Source organism: Diadema antillarum, unplaced genomic scaffold (assembly GCF_040938485.1).
Source record: "Diadema antillarum isolate AM-2024a unplaced genomic scaffold, OU_Dant_1.0 scf00000069, whole genome shotgun sequence".
NCBI lineage: Eukaryota > Metazoa > Echinodermata > Echinoidea > Diadematoida > Diadematidae > Diadema > Diadema antillarum.
The window spans coordinates 3,023,671-3,044,019 of NW_027270958.1; the positions used below are offsets into that span (position 1 = coordinate 3,023,671).

General features: G+C 37.4%; 2 protein-coding genes across 2 annotated transcripts; one reads left to right on the plus strand and one right to left on the minus strand.

Moving 5' to 3' along the window:
• Positions 1-2,280: 2,280 nt before the first annotated feature.
• On the minus strand, positions 2,281-13,574 carry LOC139716755 (Golgi SNAP receptor complex member 1-like). Its single transcript, XM_071628289.1, has 7 exons — positions 13,435-13,574; positions 10,829-10,937; positions 10,245-10,332; positions 8,025-8,296; positions 6,600-6,629; positions 4,933-5,015; positions 2,281-2,405 (listed from the first exon to the last, which is right to left on the minus strand). The coding sequence occupies exons 1-7, from the start codon at positions 13,511-13,513 to the stop codon at positions 2,281-2,283; spliced, it is 786 nt and encodes a 261-aa protein (XP_071484390.1). The 5' UTR covers positions 13,514-13,574.
• A 491-nt stretch (positions 13,575-14,065) lies between these two features.
• On the plus strand, positions 14,066-17,603 carry LOC139716708 (DNA oxidative demethylase ALKBH2-like). Its single transcript, XM_071628238.1, has 3 exons — positions 14,066-14,542; positions 15,848-15,990; positions 17,294-17,603. Exons 1-3 carry the CDS (start codon positions 14,066-14,068, stop codon positions 17,601-17,603), a joined length of 930 nt encoding a protein of 309 aa, XP_071484339.1.
• The last annotated feature ends 2,746 nt before the right edge of the window (positions 17,604-20,349 follow it).

Here is a 20,349-nt window from a genome sequence, read left to right on the forward strand (position 1 = left end):
CCACAAATTAGAGCATGATGCTTGACAGGAAAAGAATCATAAATCTGCTATAAAGACACCATGTCATTTTTTTTATCAGTCAAGACACAATGCACATTTTGTATTCCATTCTCTACTGATAAGAGAGACAAGAATTGATAACAGTCTGTCTGAACCATCATTGTCATATCATATCACTGGCTTCTGTGTTCATAGCAATGCTTACAGTTCTCTGATGTGACAGACACTGATACAATGGGACAGTTGTGAGGACATCTACAGCTGTGTATTCTACACTTCTCTTGCACTTCACAAATATCTAGTGAGCCTGTCAGATGCTATTGGACTTAAAATACTTATCAAGGGAATTTAGACTCTGCGACAAAGATCTATGACAAGGATGAATATACTCATGGCCAGAACTACATTGTATGTATCAAGCAGACTCTGATTTATATTGCTAAAATCACTCCCCCTTCATTGCCACATGAGATCTACGATCTACATTTATATCACTGTAACTGACAGGAAAATATTCTTTGCACAAGACCAGCAGTAGAATGACATCTTATGTCATATTTTTGTACATTCCTTATTTGCTAGTAACACTTGCAATCCTGTACAACAGCAAATAAGCTTGAACGCACTAGTCTACAATACACGACTCCTTGGTCTGTTTTACACTTAGTAAGAGTACATATGTCTTGTTAGTCTCAAACCCATTCTTCTGGCATTAATTATGGATAAAATGAAAGATGCCAGTTCTCTCTTTCAATCGATTCATTTTGCAGCCGATGTTGGCATTAGATTTCTGAAAGAGGGAGCAGCAATCATACCTTGGCTACCTCTTTTGGATATAAAAACTACAGTACATGGTAGTTCATGTGTCTCTGTGCTGTACCACGAGTCTTGTTGTCTGTTTCAAAGCAGCAGCAGTCAGCATCCCTAGCACAATGCACGGCTTGGTTGATGTAAATATAAACATTGTTCTAAAACAAGAAGCATGCACATGTATCCTTTTACACACATGAAAAATGCAATGACCATCTCTTGATCTTTATGTCAAAATAAAAGTTTAAATAACATGTTTTCTTTTTACATGAATTTAAACCGCAAAAGAGCTATGGAGACTCTCTACTGTACATTTCATTAGCAAGCACTTTAACTCTTTATGCGCCACGGAGAAAACCCCGTGTGCCACATTATTCTGAGACAGCAACATAGTCATGCTTTGGGACACATTCTGTTTTTCAAATTGATGTAACTTTTATAGATTTTTGTTACCCTGGACATATGATGAGAAAAGTTGTAGGGGAAACGCCGAGCTTTGCTTTGATGTAAATTGTATGACAAATTTATGATTGTTTCTCTTTCAAATGACAAGTAGTTATATCATTGTATAGAGGCATGACTTCTGCACACAAAACAGTGACAAAAACGTAGAATTTACTCCCAAATCAGTAGGGAACACTGCTTGATAGTCAACTCACCACATAAAATGTAAGCTACATGTGACAGGAATGGAATCACGAGGAACGCTTTCATTGTACTTTGGCGTTTGGCGATTTATCAATCGGTTTGGGCGGGTTTGTGCGTTCAAGCAGAATATGCGAAGTTGGCATGCCGTCGACTAAGTCGGGCGTGCGAACTTGGCACATAAAGAGTTAAAGTCAATGACTCAATCCATAACTTAAAATAAAAGGCGAGCCAATGTATCCACTGTAACTCTCTTGACTTTACTCCCATAATCATGTCTATGTAGATAAAACAAGTATACATAAATAAAAAACAAATCATGACTCAGTGAGTAACAAGAACAAATAAGATCATGTGTTGAATGAAGGGTCATCCCTAATCCAACACACAGAAACACACGCATAACAATACTCAGGCAGATGTCTGGGAAATGCGTATGATAGCAAAATCAGCTTGTCCTTTAACAGGTTAAGCAAACAGGTGAAGCGGGGGGTTCCTGGTGCTGTAGAAGTTTGCTATCATTGCTCTCAATGATGTTAAACCAATGCAGTTCATTGCTGTAAATCTTCATCTTAAACTTGGACTACAACTATGTACAGATCCTCAGCATTCCTGTCTTCATGGCTTCTGTTTGCCAGTTCCTTCTTGTATACAACAAAGTTCTCTGAACGCTGCTGATGATTAAAGCTGATGCTCTCAAGGAATTGGCATTCCTAGTGCCCACAGAGAATAGTTTCCATACAGCGGGTGAGGGAAGAGTCTGAACATTGTATGGCCACAGCATGGGAATCAAAGACAGACCCCTGGAGAGAATAATGCAGGGCTCTATCTGAATGCATACCACAGTAACAATACAAGGCAGACGGCAATGACACCTCCTAAGATTAGCGAGTCTCTTCTCTTTCTCAGATTTATTCTTTGAATCAGGCTGTTTAGGACAGGGAATCGATCTGAAAGGGGAAACAAGCAGTCAAGGAGAAACATTTCACAACATTCACAATAAGTGTTTACCAAGAACACAGACAGCAACTACCAAATACAGCACAAATACAAATGTAGGAAACATCAAACATACGGAACATGGAAGTTTATACTGAATATCACTTTAACTACCGGTAGTCACAAACTACATTGTAAATCCATCTTGTTTTAAGGCAAATACACTTAGGTACAGAACATATTTGAATATAAACATAACATACATTGTATATAGCATATGGGCAAGTCCAAGATAAGGTCCCCTCAGAAGGCAAAATTTCATCTTTGCTGAATATTGACATGTTTGGTATCATTTTGAAGCTTATGAGTTGAAGTTTTGATTTCCAGGGAGGAAAATAAGATATTATGTAAATTTATGCAAATTTCAAGGGCTTCATTTGCATGAATGTGAAATACAGCGTTACGTATGGGACATTTATAAAAATTCATATTCATTCAAAGGAAAGCAAATGATATTTGATTAATATGTGGACATAAGAAGTTCATCAAATAGTTTAACTTGGTATGAAAATTTAGGGATTATGCAAATGATTATGCAAATTAGCTTGTGTCCTATCATGACATGTCCCATACGTAACAAATTGAGGTCATTTTTTTCTTAAGTTTTTTCTGAAATATCTAAGGTTATTTGAATGCCCTTTTGGGAAGTTCTAATTTATTGTTTAAAGAAGTTAAATACCACACAAAGAAGAGAAAATAGTAAAAGAAATATTTTTTATTAGGCAATTAAATAATGTTACGTATGGGACAAATGCGTTACGTATGGGACATCCTCATACATATTGCATGTGAATGCATGTAGCTAGCTGGGAAGGTCTCTCAGTACACAAATGGTCAATCATCCTGCAGAAAGCATCCCAACTTTGCAGCTACTTTTGAGTTATAGACACTTGAAACAATACATGTACTTGACTGAACAATTTTCAGAAAGAGGGAGGGGGAGATGCCAAAATACACAATGAAAATCAGCATTAAAGGGATGATATAGTTTTCGTAGAAATGGGGATTCAGTTTTCAACATTTTACAAGATGATTGGAAACCACTATATGAATTATTAAAGAGCATACAATTCTATGACTAGAGGAATTCCAAGTTTATTTTATGAAGATCCAATTTGAAATGGCTGAGATATCAAAAAACAAACAAATACAAAGTAAAACAAAGTGGTCCTAATGAAAAATGTGACCCACCGTTTATTAGGACACCACGTTTCTGGATATCTCAGTTATTCAGTTATTCAGATTTTGGTAGTGGCCATGACAAAAATCATGGGTATACATACTGAGGTGTGACTCAAATCAACAACCAGATTGCTAGACAGACATCATATATCTACTCGATCACTGGGGTTCCACGCAGCAGGTATTGCATATTTATTAAAGTTAATATTTCTTGTGTCAAGTTGTTTTTTATTGAAACTGAATGGCAAACTGCCCTTCATCAATGGAAGTAAACACTTTACTATTCGATTTTTTAGTAGTAACTATCCTGATAAAAATACAGGGCATGCATACTCAGGTTGGTCATCAAAATATAAAATATGATTAAATATGATTATAATGGTAAATATTTGGGGAATATTGACTCCCTTGACAATATGGATCAGTATTTGAGTAATTTCAACTGATTCTACTTCGATAATTATGCAAAATACCCATAAACATGGTTCTCTACACACTGAACGAATGGGGGACAAAGGGCATGCATACTCAGGTTGGTCATAAGAATTATAAAATATGATTAAATATGATAATGACGGTAAATATTTAGGGAATATTGTTCCCTTGACAATCTGGATCAATATTTGAGTAGTTTCAACTGATTTTACTTCAATAATTATGCAAAATACCCATAAACATGGTTCTCCACACACTAAACGAATGTGGGACAAAGTGTCCCATACGTAACTATCCCATACGTAACACGTCATGTCTGTCTTTAATTAGAACCTGTAATTAGTGTTTTTTTTGCCTCATGACTTGAAACTTACCTCTCATAATCTTGAGTGTTGTGACTTTCATCACAGTGATTTACAAGTTGTAGAATGAAATACTTTCAGAGAGTTTTGAGGTTGAAAAAAAAGTTCAAAAAACCCCCCAAAATTGTTCTGGTCCCATACATAACGGGACATATTTTCTCTTCTAGAATATAATTGTCACAGTCATTTTTCTCCATTTTTTACATGATTATACTTCTCCTAGATACCAATCACCATGATAAAGTTCAATATGATCAAAGGCCATTAACACTATTTTTTAGGTCATAAAAGTCTCTGAATGTCCCATACGTAACGCGCGTGTTATCCTGGACTTGCCCTCATACAAAATAGAAAATGATCAAATCAGCATTGAAATGATCATATTCAAGACATTTTAAGGAAAGACTCATAGCAGAGTGAGAGAGAGAGAGAAGAATGAGAAAGATGTAAAATGTTAGTTCAACAAAACTTTTTGTGTTGCATTATAAGAAAAGGATACTGGCCATGGTATTCATGCTGGTGGAGATCTTCTTTAATGTTGATTTCTGGGAGCTCAAGTTTTCCTTTGTAGCCATGGCAACACTGAAGATATAAAACAAGAAAGAGTAGTGTAGTAATACATTGTATGTATTTTTATTCATTTATAATCACTGGGATTAGTCACTGGTTTTGTTTGTTCAGGTACATTGTAAGTAGCACACTGGTAAACAAAGCATGACATGAAGGGAACATCGCAATTCTAAAAATAATACTAATATGAAAATTTGCACAAACAATCCTCAGGAAGCACAGCAAAATGTAATCACTGCATAATATTATCTTTTACAACTGACAGCCCAACCTTATGGTATATAGGTAAATTATATCATGCAAATATACATGTGTTTTGACAATACACTGTATCTCTAATAACTAGACATCCATCTACATGGTGTTATCTAAATCAGTGAAGTGAATCAATTTGATCGGTCAGGAAGTCCCCTAAAATGATACCTTATCTAGTGAGTACTCACAATTGCACAATCTTAATCATACCAGGTATATGTGTATGTATCAACTGGTCTGTTTGTATGCATTGATATACAATTGTATATTCAGTCAACTGTGATGTACAGACACTACATTCTATAGCAAGAGTGGCCTGTCAAGATACAGTGTAGTGACCCTGACCTTTGGCCTTTTACCCATATCATAAGTCAGTGAAATAATGAGTCTATTCCATTAAATTCTTCCTACCATATAATGATTCCCATTTGACATACCAAGTTGAACATCTGTGATCAAAGTTCACAGAGACTCCAACCCCAAGCACCTTCTCATCTGGAGATTCTCCCGCCCGAAACCCCTAGCAAACGGGAGACTCCAAGTTGATGTGTGCGAAGCGCGAAGTTCCTCGTATAGGGTTCTAGATGTTCTCTGGTGCTATCTAAAGCCTATTTTTCAACATACGATAGCAATAAGTAAGAAATCCTTTCCACCGGGAGACACAGAGCCAGGGCGGGAGAAATCAAATCTCCAGCGGGAGAACGGGAGATTTTGCAAAAATGGGTTTTCAGCGGGAGATCTCCCGTCGAAAACGGGAGAGTTGGAGTCTCTGAGTTCAGTGATTTCTGACCTCCAAGGGATTTTGTCCAATATCTAATCACTGTATCTACACTAAAGCAACATACATGTGCAAAGTATGACACAAATCCACTGTAAGGCTTTTTTTCTCTATGTGTAAGAATGAGATCGGAGTCATATGGATGGAAGAATGATGATTTCTTAAACATTATGCCTTGGGCACCTTCTTGGGGTAAGGCACTGTTTAATGCAAATTACCTGCATAGAATGACATCCAACATATCTTTATCTACGCATGTCACAAAACACTTTAAACTTTGAGGGGCATTTGCAAAAATGAATGTTGAAATGAATGTTTAGTTGCTATAACAATGGGTGAATATGACTTTAAAGAGAAGCACAAACATGTCTGATTCTTTTCCTTGTGTGCGTGTGTGTGTGTGTGTGTGTGTGTGTGTGCGTGTGTGTGTGTGTGTGTGTGCATGTGTCTTTTGACTTGACAGAGAAAGTCAGAATCTTTGAAATAGCAAGAAATTTGGATGGTTTCATATCAGGTTGAATACTATCTGTGAAAATGCACAAATATCACCAAGAAATACATACCTTATTGTCTCATCAGCTATTCTCTCTGAACTGTGGATCACAGAATACAAGAAACAGAGGAGTTAGAGCTTGATTCAGTCAACAAAAAAATCAATTCAGTCAAGTCCTGAATAAAAATTGTCATACCCATGTATCTTAAAGCATCTTTTGCTACAAATGAGAATAAACATAAGACTACAGAGATTACACAGCATCAGGTTTGAAAGTAAGGAATAATATAGCTTGTCTGCTGGGAGAAAAGTGAAGGTATTACACACAGAAATCTCACTATGTTGTCTCCTTTGTGATCATGATGGACATGAAGTTACAATACCCTAAAGAGTACATGATTCAAAGCAGTGAAGCATCGGTTACAAGGTTATTACAAAGTGATTGAGTTTTTTATTTATTTATTTATTTATTTATATGTTTTATTTTCACAGGGTGGCTCCATCAGTGGGTTAAACACTGTTGTTCTTGGAGGCCCTGCATGAACACATACATACAAATAAACACAAAAATGTATGATAATCATACAATACCAACAACAAAATCATATTTGCAGTATCAAATCTGTATATATCTTAATATACTGTATACTGATGTATATTAAACTCAAAATTTAACAAATATTATGCAACACATTACATCCTCATATCCTTAAATTTCCCCTACCTCAGAAAGAAAAAACAAACAAACAGAAAAAAAAAGAAATGACAACAGAACTATACTTGGGCACAGTGGAGTGCCCTCCAAAATTGGGCTGAGAACGAATGTTTAGATGGAGCATGCCTTAAGTTTATTGGTAAACTGTTCCATTCGATTGCGCCGGTGTATGAAAAAGACTGTTTCCCAGCATTCGTTCGAGCTCTAGTTACTATTAGCCCGTCAGAGACTGCTGATCTAGTCTGGTAGTTGTGTGTATTACAAAATACACACATGATAATGATAAGGAAGGTACCTGAGTGTTTCAAAGCCAGCAAATAATTCAACATGGTATCCTCTTCTCTTCATTTATGCTCATCAAAACTATTCGACTGACATCAATTAACTTCCACTCTCACCTCCAAACTATTCGGTTATGAAAACAAAATCACTGTTTTCAACAGAACCTGGGCATTAGTAGTGCACCCTTGACCAGAAAAATAAAACTGCCTCTCGCCCTCTTTGGAGTGGAGGCTTAAACATGTTTTTGAACTTGATACAAAAGATATGACAGATCACAGAATGACAAATGCACAATACTTTCTTTTTTGGCTAATTCTTTTGTCTCCATGAAAGACACAAGCCATTTGCAATTTACTATAAGTGTTACTAGCTGGCAATCATGCAATTACATGCCTATGTAATACACATAAATGATTAGAACATAAATGATTAGCACATTGTAAAGTTCAAACTAGTCCTCACTGATAAAGTAGTTGGCTAGTGAGAAGTTATCCTTACTTTCGTATGTGTTCATTCTCCTTCAGGTACAAGTCTGTTCTACGGTTGAGCCCTGAGGAGCTCTTGTAGCTGTCAATCTCACGCTGCACAGAACCAAGCAGCTCCTCACGTTCTCTACAAGCCTCAATATTGGCCTTGGTCTTGTGGAACTCATGGGTATAGTCCTGTAGAATGTCTCGATGCCGCTGCAGAGTGTGTAACAAGGCAGCACTTGGCGATGCTACTGACACACTTCCAGCATAATCAGCCATTCGGTCATTGACATCAGACAACTGCAAGTGTAAAAGAAAACAAAAACAGAAACAGAAAAAAGAAACCCACACTCACTACTGGTAATACATCTTTGGGCTACTTAGATGGTACTTCTAGAGAAATTGCATGATTTCAGAATCTTGCAGTAACCCCAAATGAGAAATTGGTGTGATACTATAAGCCAGCAGACAACAGTTTCACAGGAAGGAAAGTATACACATCTGATTGTCTAACAAACAAAACAAACAACTCTTCAGCAGTTCCATTCCCAGAAATTCTTGACATTACTGCATGATAAGAGACAAAAAGTAAAAAAAAAAAAAAAAATCCCTGGTTTTTCATACAGCATGGAGATTTTAGTGGAGTTACCACATTTAGAACGTAAGCTTAGACAAGGCAATCGCCAAATTGTGTCTCGCCCATTCGCGTACAAGGAATTAATATTTTTTATAACTCCCAGAAGTTATTTGACCTGCTTATGACCTTTGACCTTGTGGTGACCTTCAATACCCTAAGGGACATTTACCATCCAAGTTTGGTCACAAACGGACAAAGGGATCAAAAGTAATGAGCCATAATCGAAACGCGCCATAAAAACTTAACATTGGGCCCTAAAAATGTGTTGACCCCTTTCTGTGACCTTTGACCTTGTGATGACCTTTAACTCCCCAAGGGACATCTAACGTCCAAGTTTGGTCACAAACGGACATAGGGATCAAAAGTTATGAGCCACAATCAAAACGCGCCCTAAAAACATAACATTGGGCCCTAAAAGTTTGTTGACCCCTGTCTGTGACCTTTGACCTTGTGACGACCTTCACCTCCCCAAGGGACATGTTCCATCCAAGTTTGGTCACAAACGGACAAAGGGATCAAAAGTTATGAGCCATAAACGAAATGCACCCTAAAAACTTAACATTGGGCCCTAAAAGTTCGTTGACCCGTCTGTAACCTCTGACCTTGTGGTTACCTTCAACTTCCCAAGAGACATCTACCATCACCCAAGTTTGATTGCCATTGTAGCAACATGTGCTGAGTTATGTGTGATAAGAGAGTCTTGCGAGTAAACTTTAACGTATGACCTCAAATGACCTTTGACCTTATCATGTGACCTCTTACGGCACCATAACATGAAGGTACTCCCAGTGCATCCATCACCCAAGTTTGATTGCTATTGTAGCAACATGTGTCGAGTTACGAGTGATAAGAGAGTCTTGCAAGTAAACTTTAACGTATGACCTCAAATGACCTTTGACCTTATCCTGTGACCTCCAACGGCACCATAACATGAAGGTACCCCCAGTGCATCTATGACCCAAGTTAGGTTGTAATCCAAGCAACTTATGTGAAGTTATTTGTCAAAAGAGAGTCTTGCAGGTAAACTTTAACATAGAAAAGAGGGTCTTGCACATACCCATTAATATATGACCTCAAATGACCTTTGACCTCATCACATGACCTCTGACAACACCATAACATGAAGATACCCCTAGTGCTTCTATCACCCAAGTGTGGCTGCCATTGCTGTAACAGTTGCCAAGTTATGTATCATAAGAGAGTCTTGCAGGTAAACTTTAACATTTGTGACGGACGACGGACGACGGACGGACGACGGACGACGGACGGACGACAGACGGACGACGGACGACGGACGGACGACGGACGGACGACGGACGGACGCCATTTGGATCCCTTAGTCTCGCCTTCACCTCCGGTGGGCGAGACAAAAATGAGTTCACTTTATCAACACAGACACTGTGTAAAATCATGCCAATGGATACCTTAAATACAAATTTTAACTGCATAGATTCACAATTCCTAACTCTGAGAAATAAACATCCAGTCAATACCTTCACCAGTTAGTATAATAAAGACTACACTCTTTGAAATGTGAAATGTGGGATGTATTAGCACAAATTCAACAACAAAAAATGAATAGAATTACATGATTGTTCTGATGACACATACCTTATTTAATAACTGCTCTATCTCCATAGCCATGGTGTGAAACATGTGTTCACTGTTAGAAGCACTGAGAAGAGGAGATGTATCTGAACTGTTGGGGGAAAAACAAACATTCATAGAAAGATAACAGCAATACCAATTTCAACCTAAGAATCGATGATGATGGAAGTCAGTTGATCACCTGATAACTACAACAATGTGTATCTGTGGCAACACACATTGTACAGCTACATAGGGAAAGGTCTGTATGTGATTTCAGGTTCATGGGTCGGGGGAGAGAGATCCGAGATGGGGAAGGAGACAGGGGAGGTAAAAGATAACAAGAAATTTGGGGTTTGATGGAAATGTCAAACTGTGGATCCATAAGCTTTTCTTTGCATTATTTGATTGATCAACACATGTCTGTGCATATCAGGTTCAGACTATTGAAAGTACAGCACGAGAAATGTACTAAAACTCTGTGCAAGGCCTGTGACAAAACAGATAAACTATACTGTCTATATGCCTAACACTGTGTGTCTGTAAACTTGTTGTAATTTACATTGTAGTGAAACCTATGCTCATGATGAATTCATTCACTCACTCACCTGTCAAAGCCATTTGATGTAATGGTGCTAAAACTTGTTCCAAGTTTGCTGAAGGAAACCAGCTTCAAGTCAATCTCATTTTCTAGTTGCCTTGCCTTTTTCCTCAAATCTAAAGCACAAAAATGGGACAAAAACACTTAAAAAAGGCTGTGAATTATATAACACAACATATTAAAGGCAATAAGATAAAAGGGTGTGAACAGTTCTGGTCAAGGTGAGGATTTAGCTTTTAACGTTTTGCGATATATTCAGAAACCACTCCATATGAGACGCCAAAGAGCATGCTATTTTCCAAAGCCTAAGGGTATCAAAAGTCTGTCTGATGAAAATCGGCTCCGAAATGGCTGAGATATCCAAAAACAAGGTGAAACAAAGAGATCCTAATAAAAGGCGTGGCCTGTAGTCTTTTATTATCATCACTTTTTTTCGATATCTCAGCCATCAGGAAACCAATCCCCATCAAACAAATGTTGAATCCCTCCCAAAATTACATGCTCTCCCACATCTCACAAGAGGCTTGTCATATCTCACGTTGGAATGTTCAAAACATGAATCCCCACCTCAACCAGTACTGTACAGTCCCTTTAAAGGACAAGTTCACCTTCATATACATGTGGATTGAGTGAAGGCAACAATGTTAGTAGAACACATCAGTGAAAGTTTGGGGAAAATCCTACCATCCGTTCGAAAGTTATGAATTTTTAAAATATCTGTGCAATTACTGCTGGAGGAGAAGACTACCACAGTGTATGATGTCACATGCGTACAACGATATAAGGGAAATAAAAAGAGAATTTCACAAAACATGACGTTTTAAATAAAGTGCACATTTCCTCGACTTGTTACTAACTTAAAGGGGTAATATTATTCCCCCTGACTTCTGAAAGAGAGAAGTCGATTGTTCTTTTATTATGTGAGAAAAGTGAGAATATCTTGAAGTTTCTTTATACTTTCTTTATATAGTTGTACTCATATGACATCACAAGCTATAGTAGTCTTCTCATCCAGCCGTGACTGAGCAGAAACTTAAAAAATGCATAACTTTTGAACGGATTGTCCGATTTTCCTCAAACTCTCACTGATGTGTTCAAATAATATTGCTGCATTCACTCAACCTACATGTCTATGAAGGTGAACTTGTCCTTTAAGATTAAGAACCTTGAAAAATATCACACGCACACATACATACATACATTTTAGTGTAGCCCCTACCCAGTCTCTTCATACATGTAGCATTATGTAGCATTATGTAGCATAGCACAGCATGGTATACTCTAACTGCGACAGCCGCCGCACGAAATGTGGCGGCTGCGCCGTTTTCGCATTAAGATCTTGGAGTTGTACAAAATGGGTGCCGTTGCATCGCTATATTTCCGTACTATTTCAACAAAAACTACTAGGAATATGCTGTACATGGGTCGATTAAACCTAAATGATTCCAATCGCTGACTGTTTGATGCATTTCATTGCTTATGATGCAGAAAATGTTGTCTTATAAGGCAAATATCTTCAGCTCACCGATGCTCACTAAAACTCACAATCACTTGCACATGCGCACAGAATGCATTCAGTGCAGTGCATTGACAGCTGTATCGCTTGCTACATGATGCATATTCATTTCACCTTATATGCACCGTGCGATGATGCATTATTCATATCCTTGAGCATCCGTATTGACGTTGACGTCATTGTTCATACATGCGCAGATGCGTACTAATGGATATACACATTCAAAATGGCAGCAAGACTCTCCACTGGCACTAGGGCAGGCCGCTTACTCAAAAAAAAATGTGGAAAATTTTGCAGTTTCCAGATAAATTGGTGAGAAGAACCAAATCGATTGGGTAATATATATTTCATTTTTTATTGTCACTGGGTTTATGATAAAAATTTAGCCATGCTTTATTTGTGAAGTCGCCGCATGTGGCAATAGGGAGTTTTTTATTCGTGATTTTTGCTCCAGCTCAGATGCGGGGTAGCGGTCTCCGGGGCTAGCTGGAGCCCTGCCTAATGCAAACATTCCTTCTTGTCTGGGTATTGATGAAGGACGCAAACATTTCTTTGACATGACTGCTTTTGTATTTGTGATGGCGTCTTGAAGTTATGTTAAAAGTAACAAAACTAAAAGTAAGTTACAACTGAACTGTATCTAAGTAACGTTGTCGTTACTATCAATCACATTTTTACCTCTAGGTCTAGTCCTATATCGATTTTAACATTTAAGTTCAACTTAAATTCTTCATGAAACACCCCCGTGCTACTAAATTTTACTGTATCTAATTTACTACTGGTAAACTTTACTAACTTATTAGATCTAACTTGTTAGATGTAGAACCTTTCTATTCTACATTGTACTTTTTGTAGGCCCGGCCTAGGTCTACGTCGCGTCTCCTGTGCTGTGCTGTGTGTTATTTGGATGGCAGTTCTAATCTAAAGTAAGTGTGTGCGTGCACCACCACCATAACATCCCAATCGCAGTCCATGCAAGGCATACCAATCCTCTGAGTGTAACGTGAGATCTAGAAAACATTTATTTAAATAGAATAAACTTAAGAGAAAGTACTTAAGGACAAAATGAAAAGCCATGAAAAGGCCCTAAATATTACCTTCCCACTGGTTTCCTTGCGCCATATTCCTCATTGCAGTCGACTCGGGTGTGGATCCGGGATTGTTTGTGTCCGACATCTACGTGGAGGTTGCTTGCAGTTAGTTTACTAGTAATTCCCGAGCGAGGCTTGTATCGAAATTAAGATATGACGAAAACATGCGTATTTCGAGACAATATATCCTCTAAAAATTAATTTTTGAATAGATTCTAATTGAATTTAATTTCAGAAATTAGTTGCTAATTTTATGTTTATATCAAATAACTAAAAGTTGAGATAAAATTAGTATATATTGTATATAACATTAATATTAAACTTAGCAATGAAATATTAGACGTTTACCAGTCGTTATATTGATAAGCGAACCATCGTGTTGCGCAAGTTGCGTAGATGACTTTTACGATCTCGCTCGCACCATACCATTGTATGGTACCACCGCAGCTAGTAGCTGTACGAGTACAGTGAGTAGTTCCTCGATCCCCGCGCCGACAAAGTGGGAGCGTAACAGTGAGATTTGCCGTACATCCGACTCCATCCAGCATGCAGTGAGCAGCGAAGCCAGCAGGCCAGCTAGCCATAGATCTATGGTATGCCGCGAAAGATGTTCAAATGTAGATGAGGACCCAGGACAATGGATCGTTTTGTTGTTAGGAAGCCAAAGGGCAAAATCAAGTCTGCAGGCGCCCACAAGGATGAGGAACACGAGAGAGATGGAGGTGAAAAAGCTGTCGCGAAGGGTATCCAGCGTGAGGGGCTTACGCAAGATCAAGACGGCCGCGGCAACTCTTCCCCTGGCTCTCCGGACGACGCCCAGCGAGCATCCACCCATACATGTAGCTTGAAGAGAGAATCATGCTGTAACATTAGAGAGGCTGCTTATAAAGACAGTTACACTTTAAAAAGAAAGAGGACTGATGAATTCCTGATGAAGTCAATGAATAAACGGAAAATTTCGGGTGAAAACTTGAACTGCGATTACATGAAGGTCTATCTGAGGAATGAGGCTGATGATTTGTTGCAACAGTGCGAGGAGAGTCTTGACTATTTCACTGGTGACTTGGCAAGAATTCAGGTGTATGGAAAATGGCATGATATTCGAAGAAAACAGGTGTGGATTTTTCTTAAGGATTGTTCTTAAAAATATAAAGTAGATTTAACATATTATTCACTTTTCTCGCATGATAAAAGAACACTTGACTTGCCTCTTTCAGGAGAAGGCAGGGGGAATATTAAATACCAATTGTAAACTCATATCCCGTAACATACGTCAGTAACATTACAAGTTGAGGGAATGTGTACTTTTTTTTTTTTTTCAAAAGTGAAATGTTGTGGGGTTCTCTTTTTATTTTCATTGCCTTGTTCTACACATGTGACATCATACTCTGCAGTAGTCTTCTCATCCAACAGTGACTGTGCAGAAACTTTACAAATTCATAACTTTTGAATGATAAATGATTTCCTCAAACTTCTGATGTATTCTGCTGATATTTACTGCATTCACTTAATAATCCATATTATTATGTATAGGACCTATTGATGTGAACTTATCCTTTGATTGACCAGTAGACATGGGATCTACAATTAACTTGTGTGCTCTCTGGCTCTGGTGTCATGGTGGCTGATTCTGGACTGGTTTTTCTATGCTGCCTAGGAACATAAGTTTGTACATGATCACACAGTGGACTAAATTCTTGGTATTGTTTTGTTTTGTTTTGTTTTTTTGGTAAAATAATAAATGTAGAATTTCCTCATGAAGAATTTTAAAATCCTGCATTTTAAATCTTTCCATCTGCATTTACATCATGAGAAAGGTTAATTTTTAAAATCATAATGTTTAAGTAGTCTAATTTTGTTGATTCGTTGACAGTTGGAAAGTCTGTTGTAATCTTCAGTATTCATGAAAATTATAAATTGAAGTCTATAATTTACAAATTCTTCAAATAATAGATCAGTGAATATGGGATAATTATTGTACTCAATGGTCATTGTTAAGTCAGCATTGGTGGTTTGTATGCATGTCTGTTAACAGCAGCTGATGATAATAATGCAGCTGTAATACATTAGATTTGTAATGCACTGATCAGTAATAAAATCTATTGTGCATTGTCTACAGATCAATTAGTTGGCTAGCACACTACAACTATATTCAGGTGTTGACCCAAAGATTAGTCTGTATCTGGTCGATGGGGATATATTCCGCGGAGACTGCATCTGCCTTCACGGATCCCCTCCTATACAATCTACAGAGGAGAGCAATAACGACAAAAAAAATAAAAGACTCCTCCGGACGGATGGATCTTTCTGTCTAATTTATGTGATGCAAATTCACATTAAGGTGGTTATTTTCAAATCATGTTGTGGAGTTTTGTCTATGTATATATGTATTTTTTCTCTTCTTCTTCTTCTTTGAAAGGTTGCTCATGGTGACTCTGGAGTAACATACAAATATTCAGGTGTGACGGTACCTGCCAAACCATGGACGCCTCTTCTCAGCACCATACGTGATAGAATCCAGGAGGTGACAGGCCACAAGTTCAACTTTGTTCTCATCAACAGGTAAAAAAATTCAGTGTCATCTTCTGATGGTAAGAATTGTACAGTCAGCCTTGCCTAAGTCTAATTTATTTGGACTGAAGAAATAGCCTCCATTTAGAGAAAATTTGACTTATGAGGAATTAAAATCAATAGAATATAAAGAGGACTTGAAAAGACCTTCGACTTAGGTGATTATTTGACTTGTGCTAGGTCGACTTCATAAGCAAGGATGACTGTAGCTATATCAATCAATGATATTTATGAAATATGCAATTACTTGTAGAATGAATGACTTTGTCAATCTTACTTTTCTGTGCAAAAAGGGGTTTGGGAATTCTTGCAATGTGACTGGTCAATTGCTATGTACATGTATATCTCACCGACTGCATGCATATTTTCCCATTAGTCATGCCTTTTTCCTTATCCATGCATCTGGTGTACAAGTACAGATGCACAATTTTTCCTTGCATCTAGTAAACTACAGTCAGCACACACTTAAAGGACAAGTTCACCTTCATAAACATAAGGATTGTGAGAATGTAGCAATATTAGTAGAACACATCATTGAAAGTTTGAGGAAAATCGGACAATCGGTTCAAAAGTTATGAATTTTTGAAGTTTTTGTGCCGTAACCGCTGGATGAGAAGACTAGTGCAAACTTAGATGTCACATGCGTACAACAATATAAGGAAAATATAAAGAGAATTTCACAAAATTTAATCTTTTGAAAAAAGTACACATTCCCCTGACTCGTTACCGACAAATGTTATGGGTAATATTATTCCCCCTGCCTTTAGAAAGAGGCAGGTCAAGTGCTCTTTTATTATGCGAAAAAAGTGAAAATATGTTGAATTTTCTTTACATTTTCTTTATACAGTTGTACGCATATGACTCACAAGCTGTAGTAGTCTCCTCATCCAGCGGTTCCAACACAAAAATTTTAAAAATTCATAACTTGCATCGATTGTCCAATTTTCCTCAAACTTTCACTGATGTGTTCTACTAATATTGTTGCATTCTTTCAATCCTTATGTTCATGAAGGTGAACTTGTCCTTTAAGCCATATTTTTGAGGAATTTTCTATCCATTGTAGATATAAACAGATGACTCGGGGGTTTTGTTTTTGTGAGTTGGTAGAAATCGCATGCACTCAGTACCTCTGAATTATCCAAACTCACTCGGCTGCACTTCCTGGAGTCAGTCAGTTCAAATTTTCATTAACAATTTCTATTGACCTACACAAACCTGCAAGTCATATAAATGAATACTTTGTAAAGATACATGGCATGATATTGTTCTTGTTACTGTTGACATCGCACCACAGATATGCTGATGGTAGTGACTACATGGGGGAGCACCGAGATGATGAGAAGGACTTGGTAGCCACAAGTCCTATTGCTTCTCTGTCTCTTGGCCAGCATCGTGACTTTGTCTTCAGGCATTGTGAGGCTAGGGGCTCACATGCCAAGAGGAACATTGCTCCAGTCAAGCTAGAGTTAGAGCATGGAAGCCTATTGGTGATGAACTACCCTACTAATGTGTACTGGTACCACTCCCTACCGGTCAGGAAACGAGCACTCCATGTCAGGATCAACATGACTTTCAGAGACATACATGTAGCGAACAAAAAGTAGTGGCGAAAAAGAGACAGACTAATTGTTCAGCATATGACAGGAAGATAAACCGTCAAATGTACGCAATGTAATGCTTGATAGTGGAGACTGAATTGTGGCACATACATGTATGTAGCCTAATCTGAAAAAAATATTTCTGTCAAGTTTGGAAAGCTGTATCTCGGCTGATGAAATTAGTGCTTTTTTATACATATTGTTACAGAACAATAATGTACAACTGTAATTTTGTCACAAGTGTTTGATTAAGAGACTTATGCCCAGCATTACATACTATTTTTTTAAGAGTCTGCCTGAATATGTGAATCTCCATGGCATTAGAACTGTCTGTAGGTTGTAATCCTTTACTGAGGTACTAAGAAAAAGATGTGAAGGAATGATACTGTATTGAGATATTCATGATACATTCATTGTTTGAATGTGTTTGAACTGTGACCCTGGCTTGAACATTCTGTCGTGGTTTATTCATGTGTAGGGCCTACGTCCTGCATGTTTAATCAAAGTTGGAAAACACTTGATATCTACATGTCTTGAAAGGACCTCTCAGAGTAAAGAACAATGAAAATTAAATCAAACAACAAACAAGTAAACAGACTCATCAGTTGTCTTTTGAAGCTTTAAACACCCAAGTGAATTAATTTGTGCACAAGCCCACTGATGGTAGCATTCTTCTGTTCTTTTAAATTGTGAGGTAAATTTCAAATTAGAGACCTTTTTTTTTTTTTCAAAAGATCCACGGTATAGTTGTATTGGGAAATTTCACTTTATACCTCCTATTCTCTCCCTATGTCTTTGGTTTAACTGAAACACCTTTGTTTTTGTTTATTTGTTTGTTGTTTGTTTTTACTTGTATGGGAGTGTTGGTCCTTTGAGAGAGAGAGAGAGAGAGAGAGAAAGGATTCTTTCTAACATGCTGTGTAGCTGGTGCATAGTCACCCTGACCAGGCTTACTTTCATGGTTCTAAATCTATAGGCCTAAAGCTGTTAACCTATTCATTCTACACAAGCCGACTGCTCCTTTTGTTTGTGCAGTACATCTATAAACAGATGTACTTTTATGTGACACACCACGTAGGTCCTATGATGTCACACAAAGCTAGTACTTGAGATAAAACGAAATATTTTTCAACTTCAAGTTTTCTTTTTGAAATGGGCAACACAAGACTTTGTGGTGCCATCACAGCGTTGAATTCAGATTGTCTCATGTCTTGTGTATTTGTCTGTCCTTATTTATTCATTTTGTGTGAACATGATGTCTAACCCCATCATAATGAGATATTCTGGACTGCAAAGAAAATGGTGAAATCTTGTGAAAGGGAAATGAAACCGAATTATACATTTGCTTTGAGTTGAATTCAGCAATGTTCATAAAACACAATAGTAAAAGTTTGGTGAAAATCAGACAATCTGTTTGAAAGTTATGAATTTGTAAAGTTTTGGTGCAGCCATCTCTGGATGGAAAGACATCTACATGTTTGTATCATCATGTATGGAAAACTATAAAAAGAAAATAAAAAATGAAGAGAATTCCACAAAAATGACATTTACATGAAAAGCATACATTCCTTTTGAATTGTTACTGACGTAACTAATGTTACTGTGACATTATTCCCCATTTTCTGAAGTGGAAAGTCAAGTGCTCTTTCATAATGCTGGAAAAGTGAAAAAAAAAAACATTGTACTCATTTCAAATGACAAGCTTCATGGATTCTCACTTACGGCTAATAACCAAAGAATATGCCACACCTACCAGGTATGAATTCCTTGCGTACCTTGATAAATACACTGTACATTAGTTCGCTGAATATTGCATGCCACAGACACAGACCTTGCTAACACTGCACACATGGAGTGTTATCTCTGCTTTGTGAGTAATGAGGTGCTGTGTGTGCCATATTTTTGTGAAAGTGTACAAGATGTGCTATTTGGTTGTGAATCCTCCAAGCATGTTCATAGACATTGTAGATATGTAGTTTGTAAAGTTAAGCACTTTACCCTCATTTTTTTATCTCAAAACAAAAACAAGTAGGCAAAGTGATGACGGCTTACCAGTAAAATTACCTTCATACATGTAGTAATCATGTAGATTTTAACCTCTCATCAGTCAAATTTTCTCCAAGTCTAAGCTATTTCTTCAGTTCAAATAGATTTGACTTATGCAAGGTTGACTATGTAAGGTACAGTGGACTCCCATTATAATAGAGTCCTCGGGAGTCGGGACCGGCAGTTTTCTTTTGTTATACATTGTATTGAAATTTCATTATAACTGAACAAACAAACAACCAAAATACATAGAACAGATAATGTTACAACCTGAATTTTTACTTCATTGTAACTGGAATTTCGTTATAACCGTGTTCGTTATAACAAGAGTGCACTGTAGTATCATAGACATGCTTGTTAGAGCATCCATACCAGAAAAATCTCAATAAATATTATCAAAGCTTGTTACAAAGGGGTTTGAGTGTACGTAGTATAGTGTTCTAGTACGTGTATTCACTGGTGTGTGTGTGTGTGTGTGTGACATCATGCTTCTGTGTGGTATTGCAATAGTCACGAGGTCAAAGTCAGAGACCAATATAGTCAAGGAATAATTTGAAGTAAATGTACATAAGTTATACGGTGTACACTGTATTTTTTAAAACTTAATTTTATAGTCCCCTATAAAATGCAGGTGAACCCTTGTAACGAGATACTTGGAACTCAAGAATTTTCTTGTTACGAGGAAGTCTCATAAACACAGACTCCC

What these genes read in the sequence shown, in the direction of transcription:
- LOC139716755 (XM_071628289.1), bottom strand. Translation starts at nt 13,513, where the DNA reads ATGTCGGACACAAACAATCCCGGATCCACACCCGAGTCGACTGCAATG. An exon ending in ACATCAAATGGCTTTGACAG is followed by an intron (nt 10,333 to 10,828) that starts GTGAGTGAGTGA and finishes TTCCCCCAACAG; the next exon opens with TTCAGATACATCTCCTCTTC. An exon ending in GAGAATGAACACATACGAAA is followed by an intron (nt 6,630 to 8,024) that starts GTAAGGATAACT and finishes TGTGATCCACAG; the next exon opens with TTCAGAGAGAATAGCTGATG.
- LOC139716708 (XM_071628238.1), top strand. Translation starts at nt 14,066, where the DNA reads ATGGATCGTTTTGTTGTTAGGAAGCCAAAGGGCAAAATCAAGTCTGCA. An exon ending in ATGATATTCGAAGAAAACAG is followed by an intron (nt 14,543 to 15,847) that starts GTGTGGATTTTT and finishes CTTCTTTGAAAG; the next exon opens with GTTGCTCATGGTGACTCTGG. An exon ending in AACTTTGTTCTCATCAACAG is followed by an intron (nt 15,991 to 17,293) that starts GTAAAAAAATTC and finishes ATCGCACCACAG; the next exon opens with ATATGCTGATGGTAGTGACT.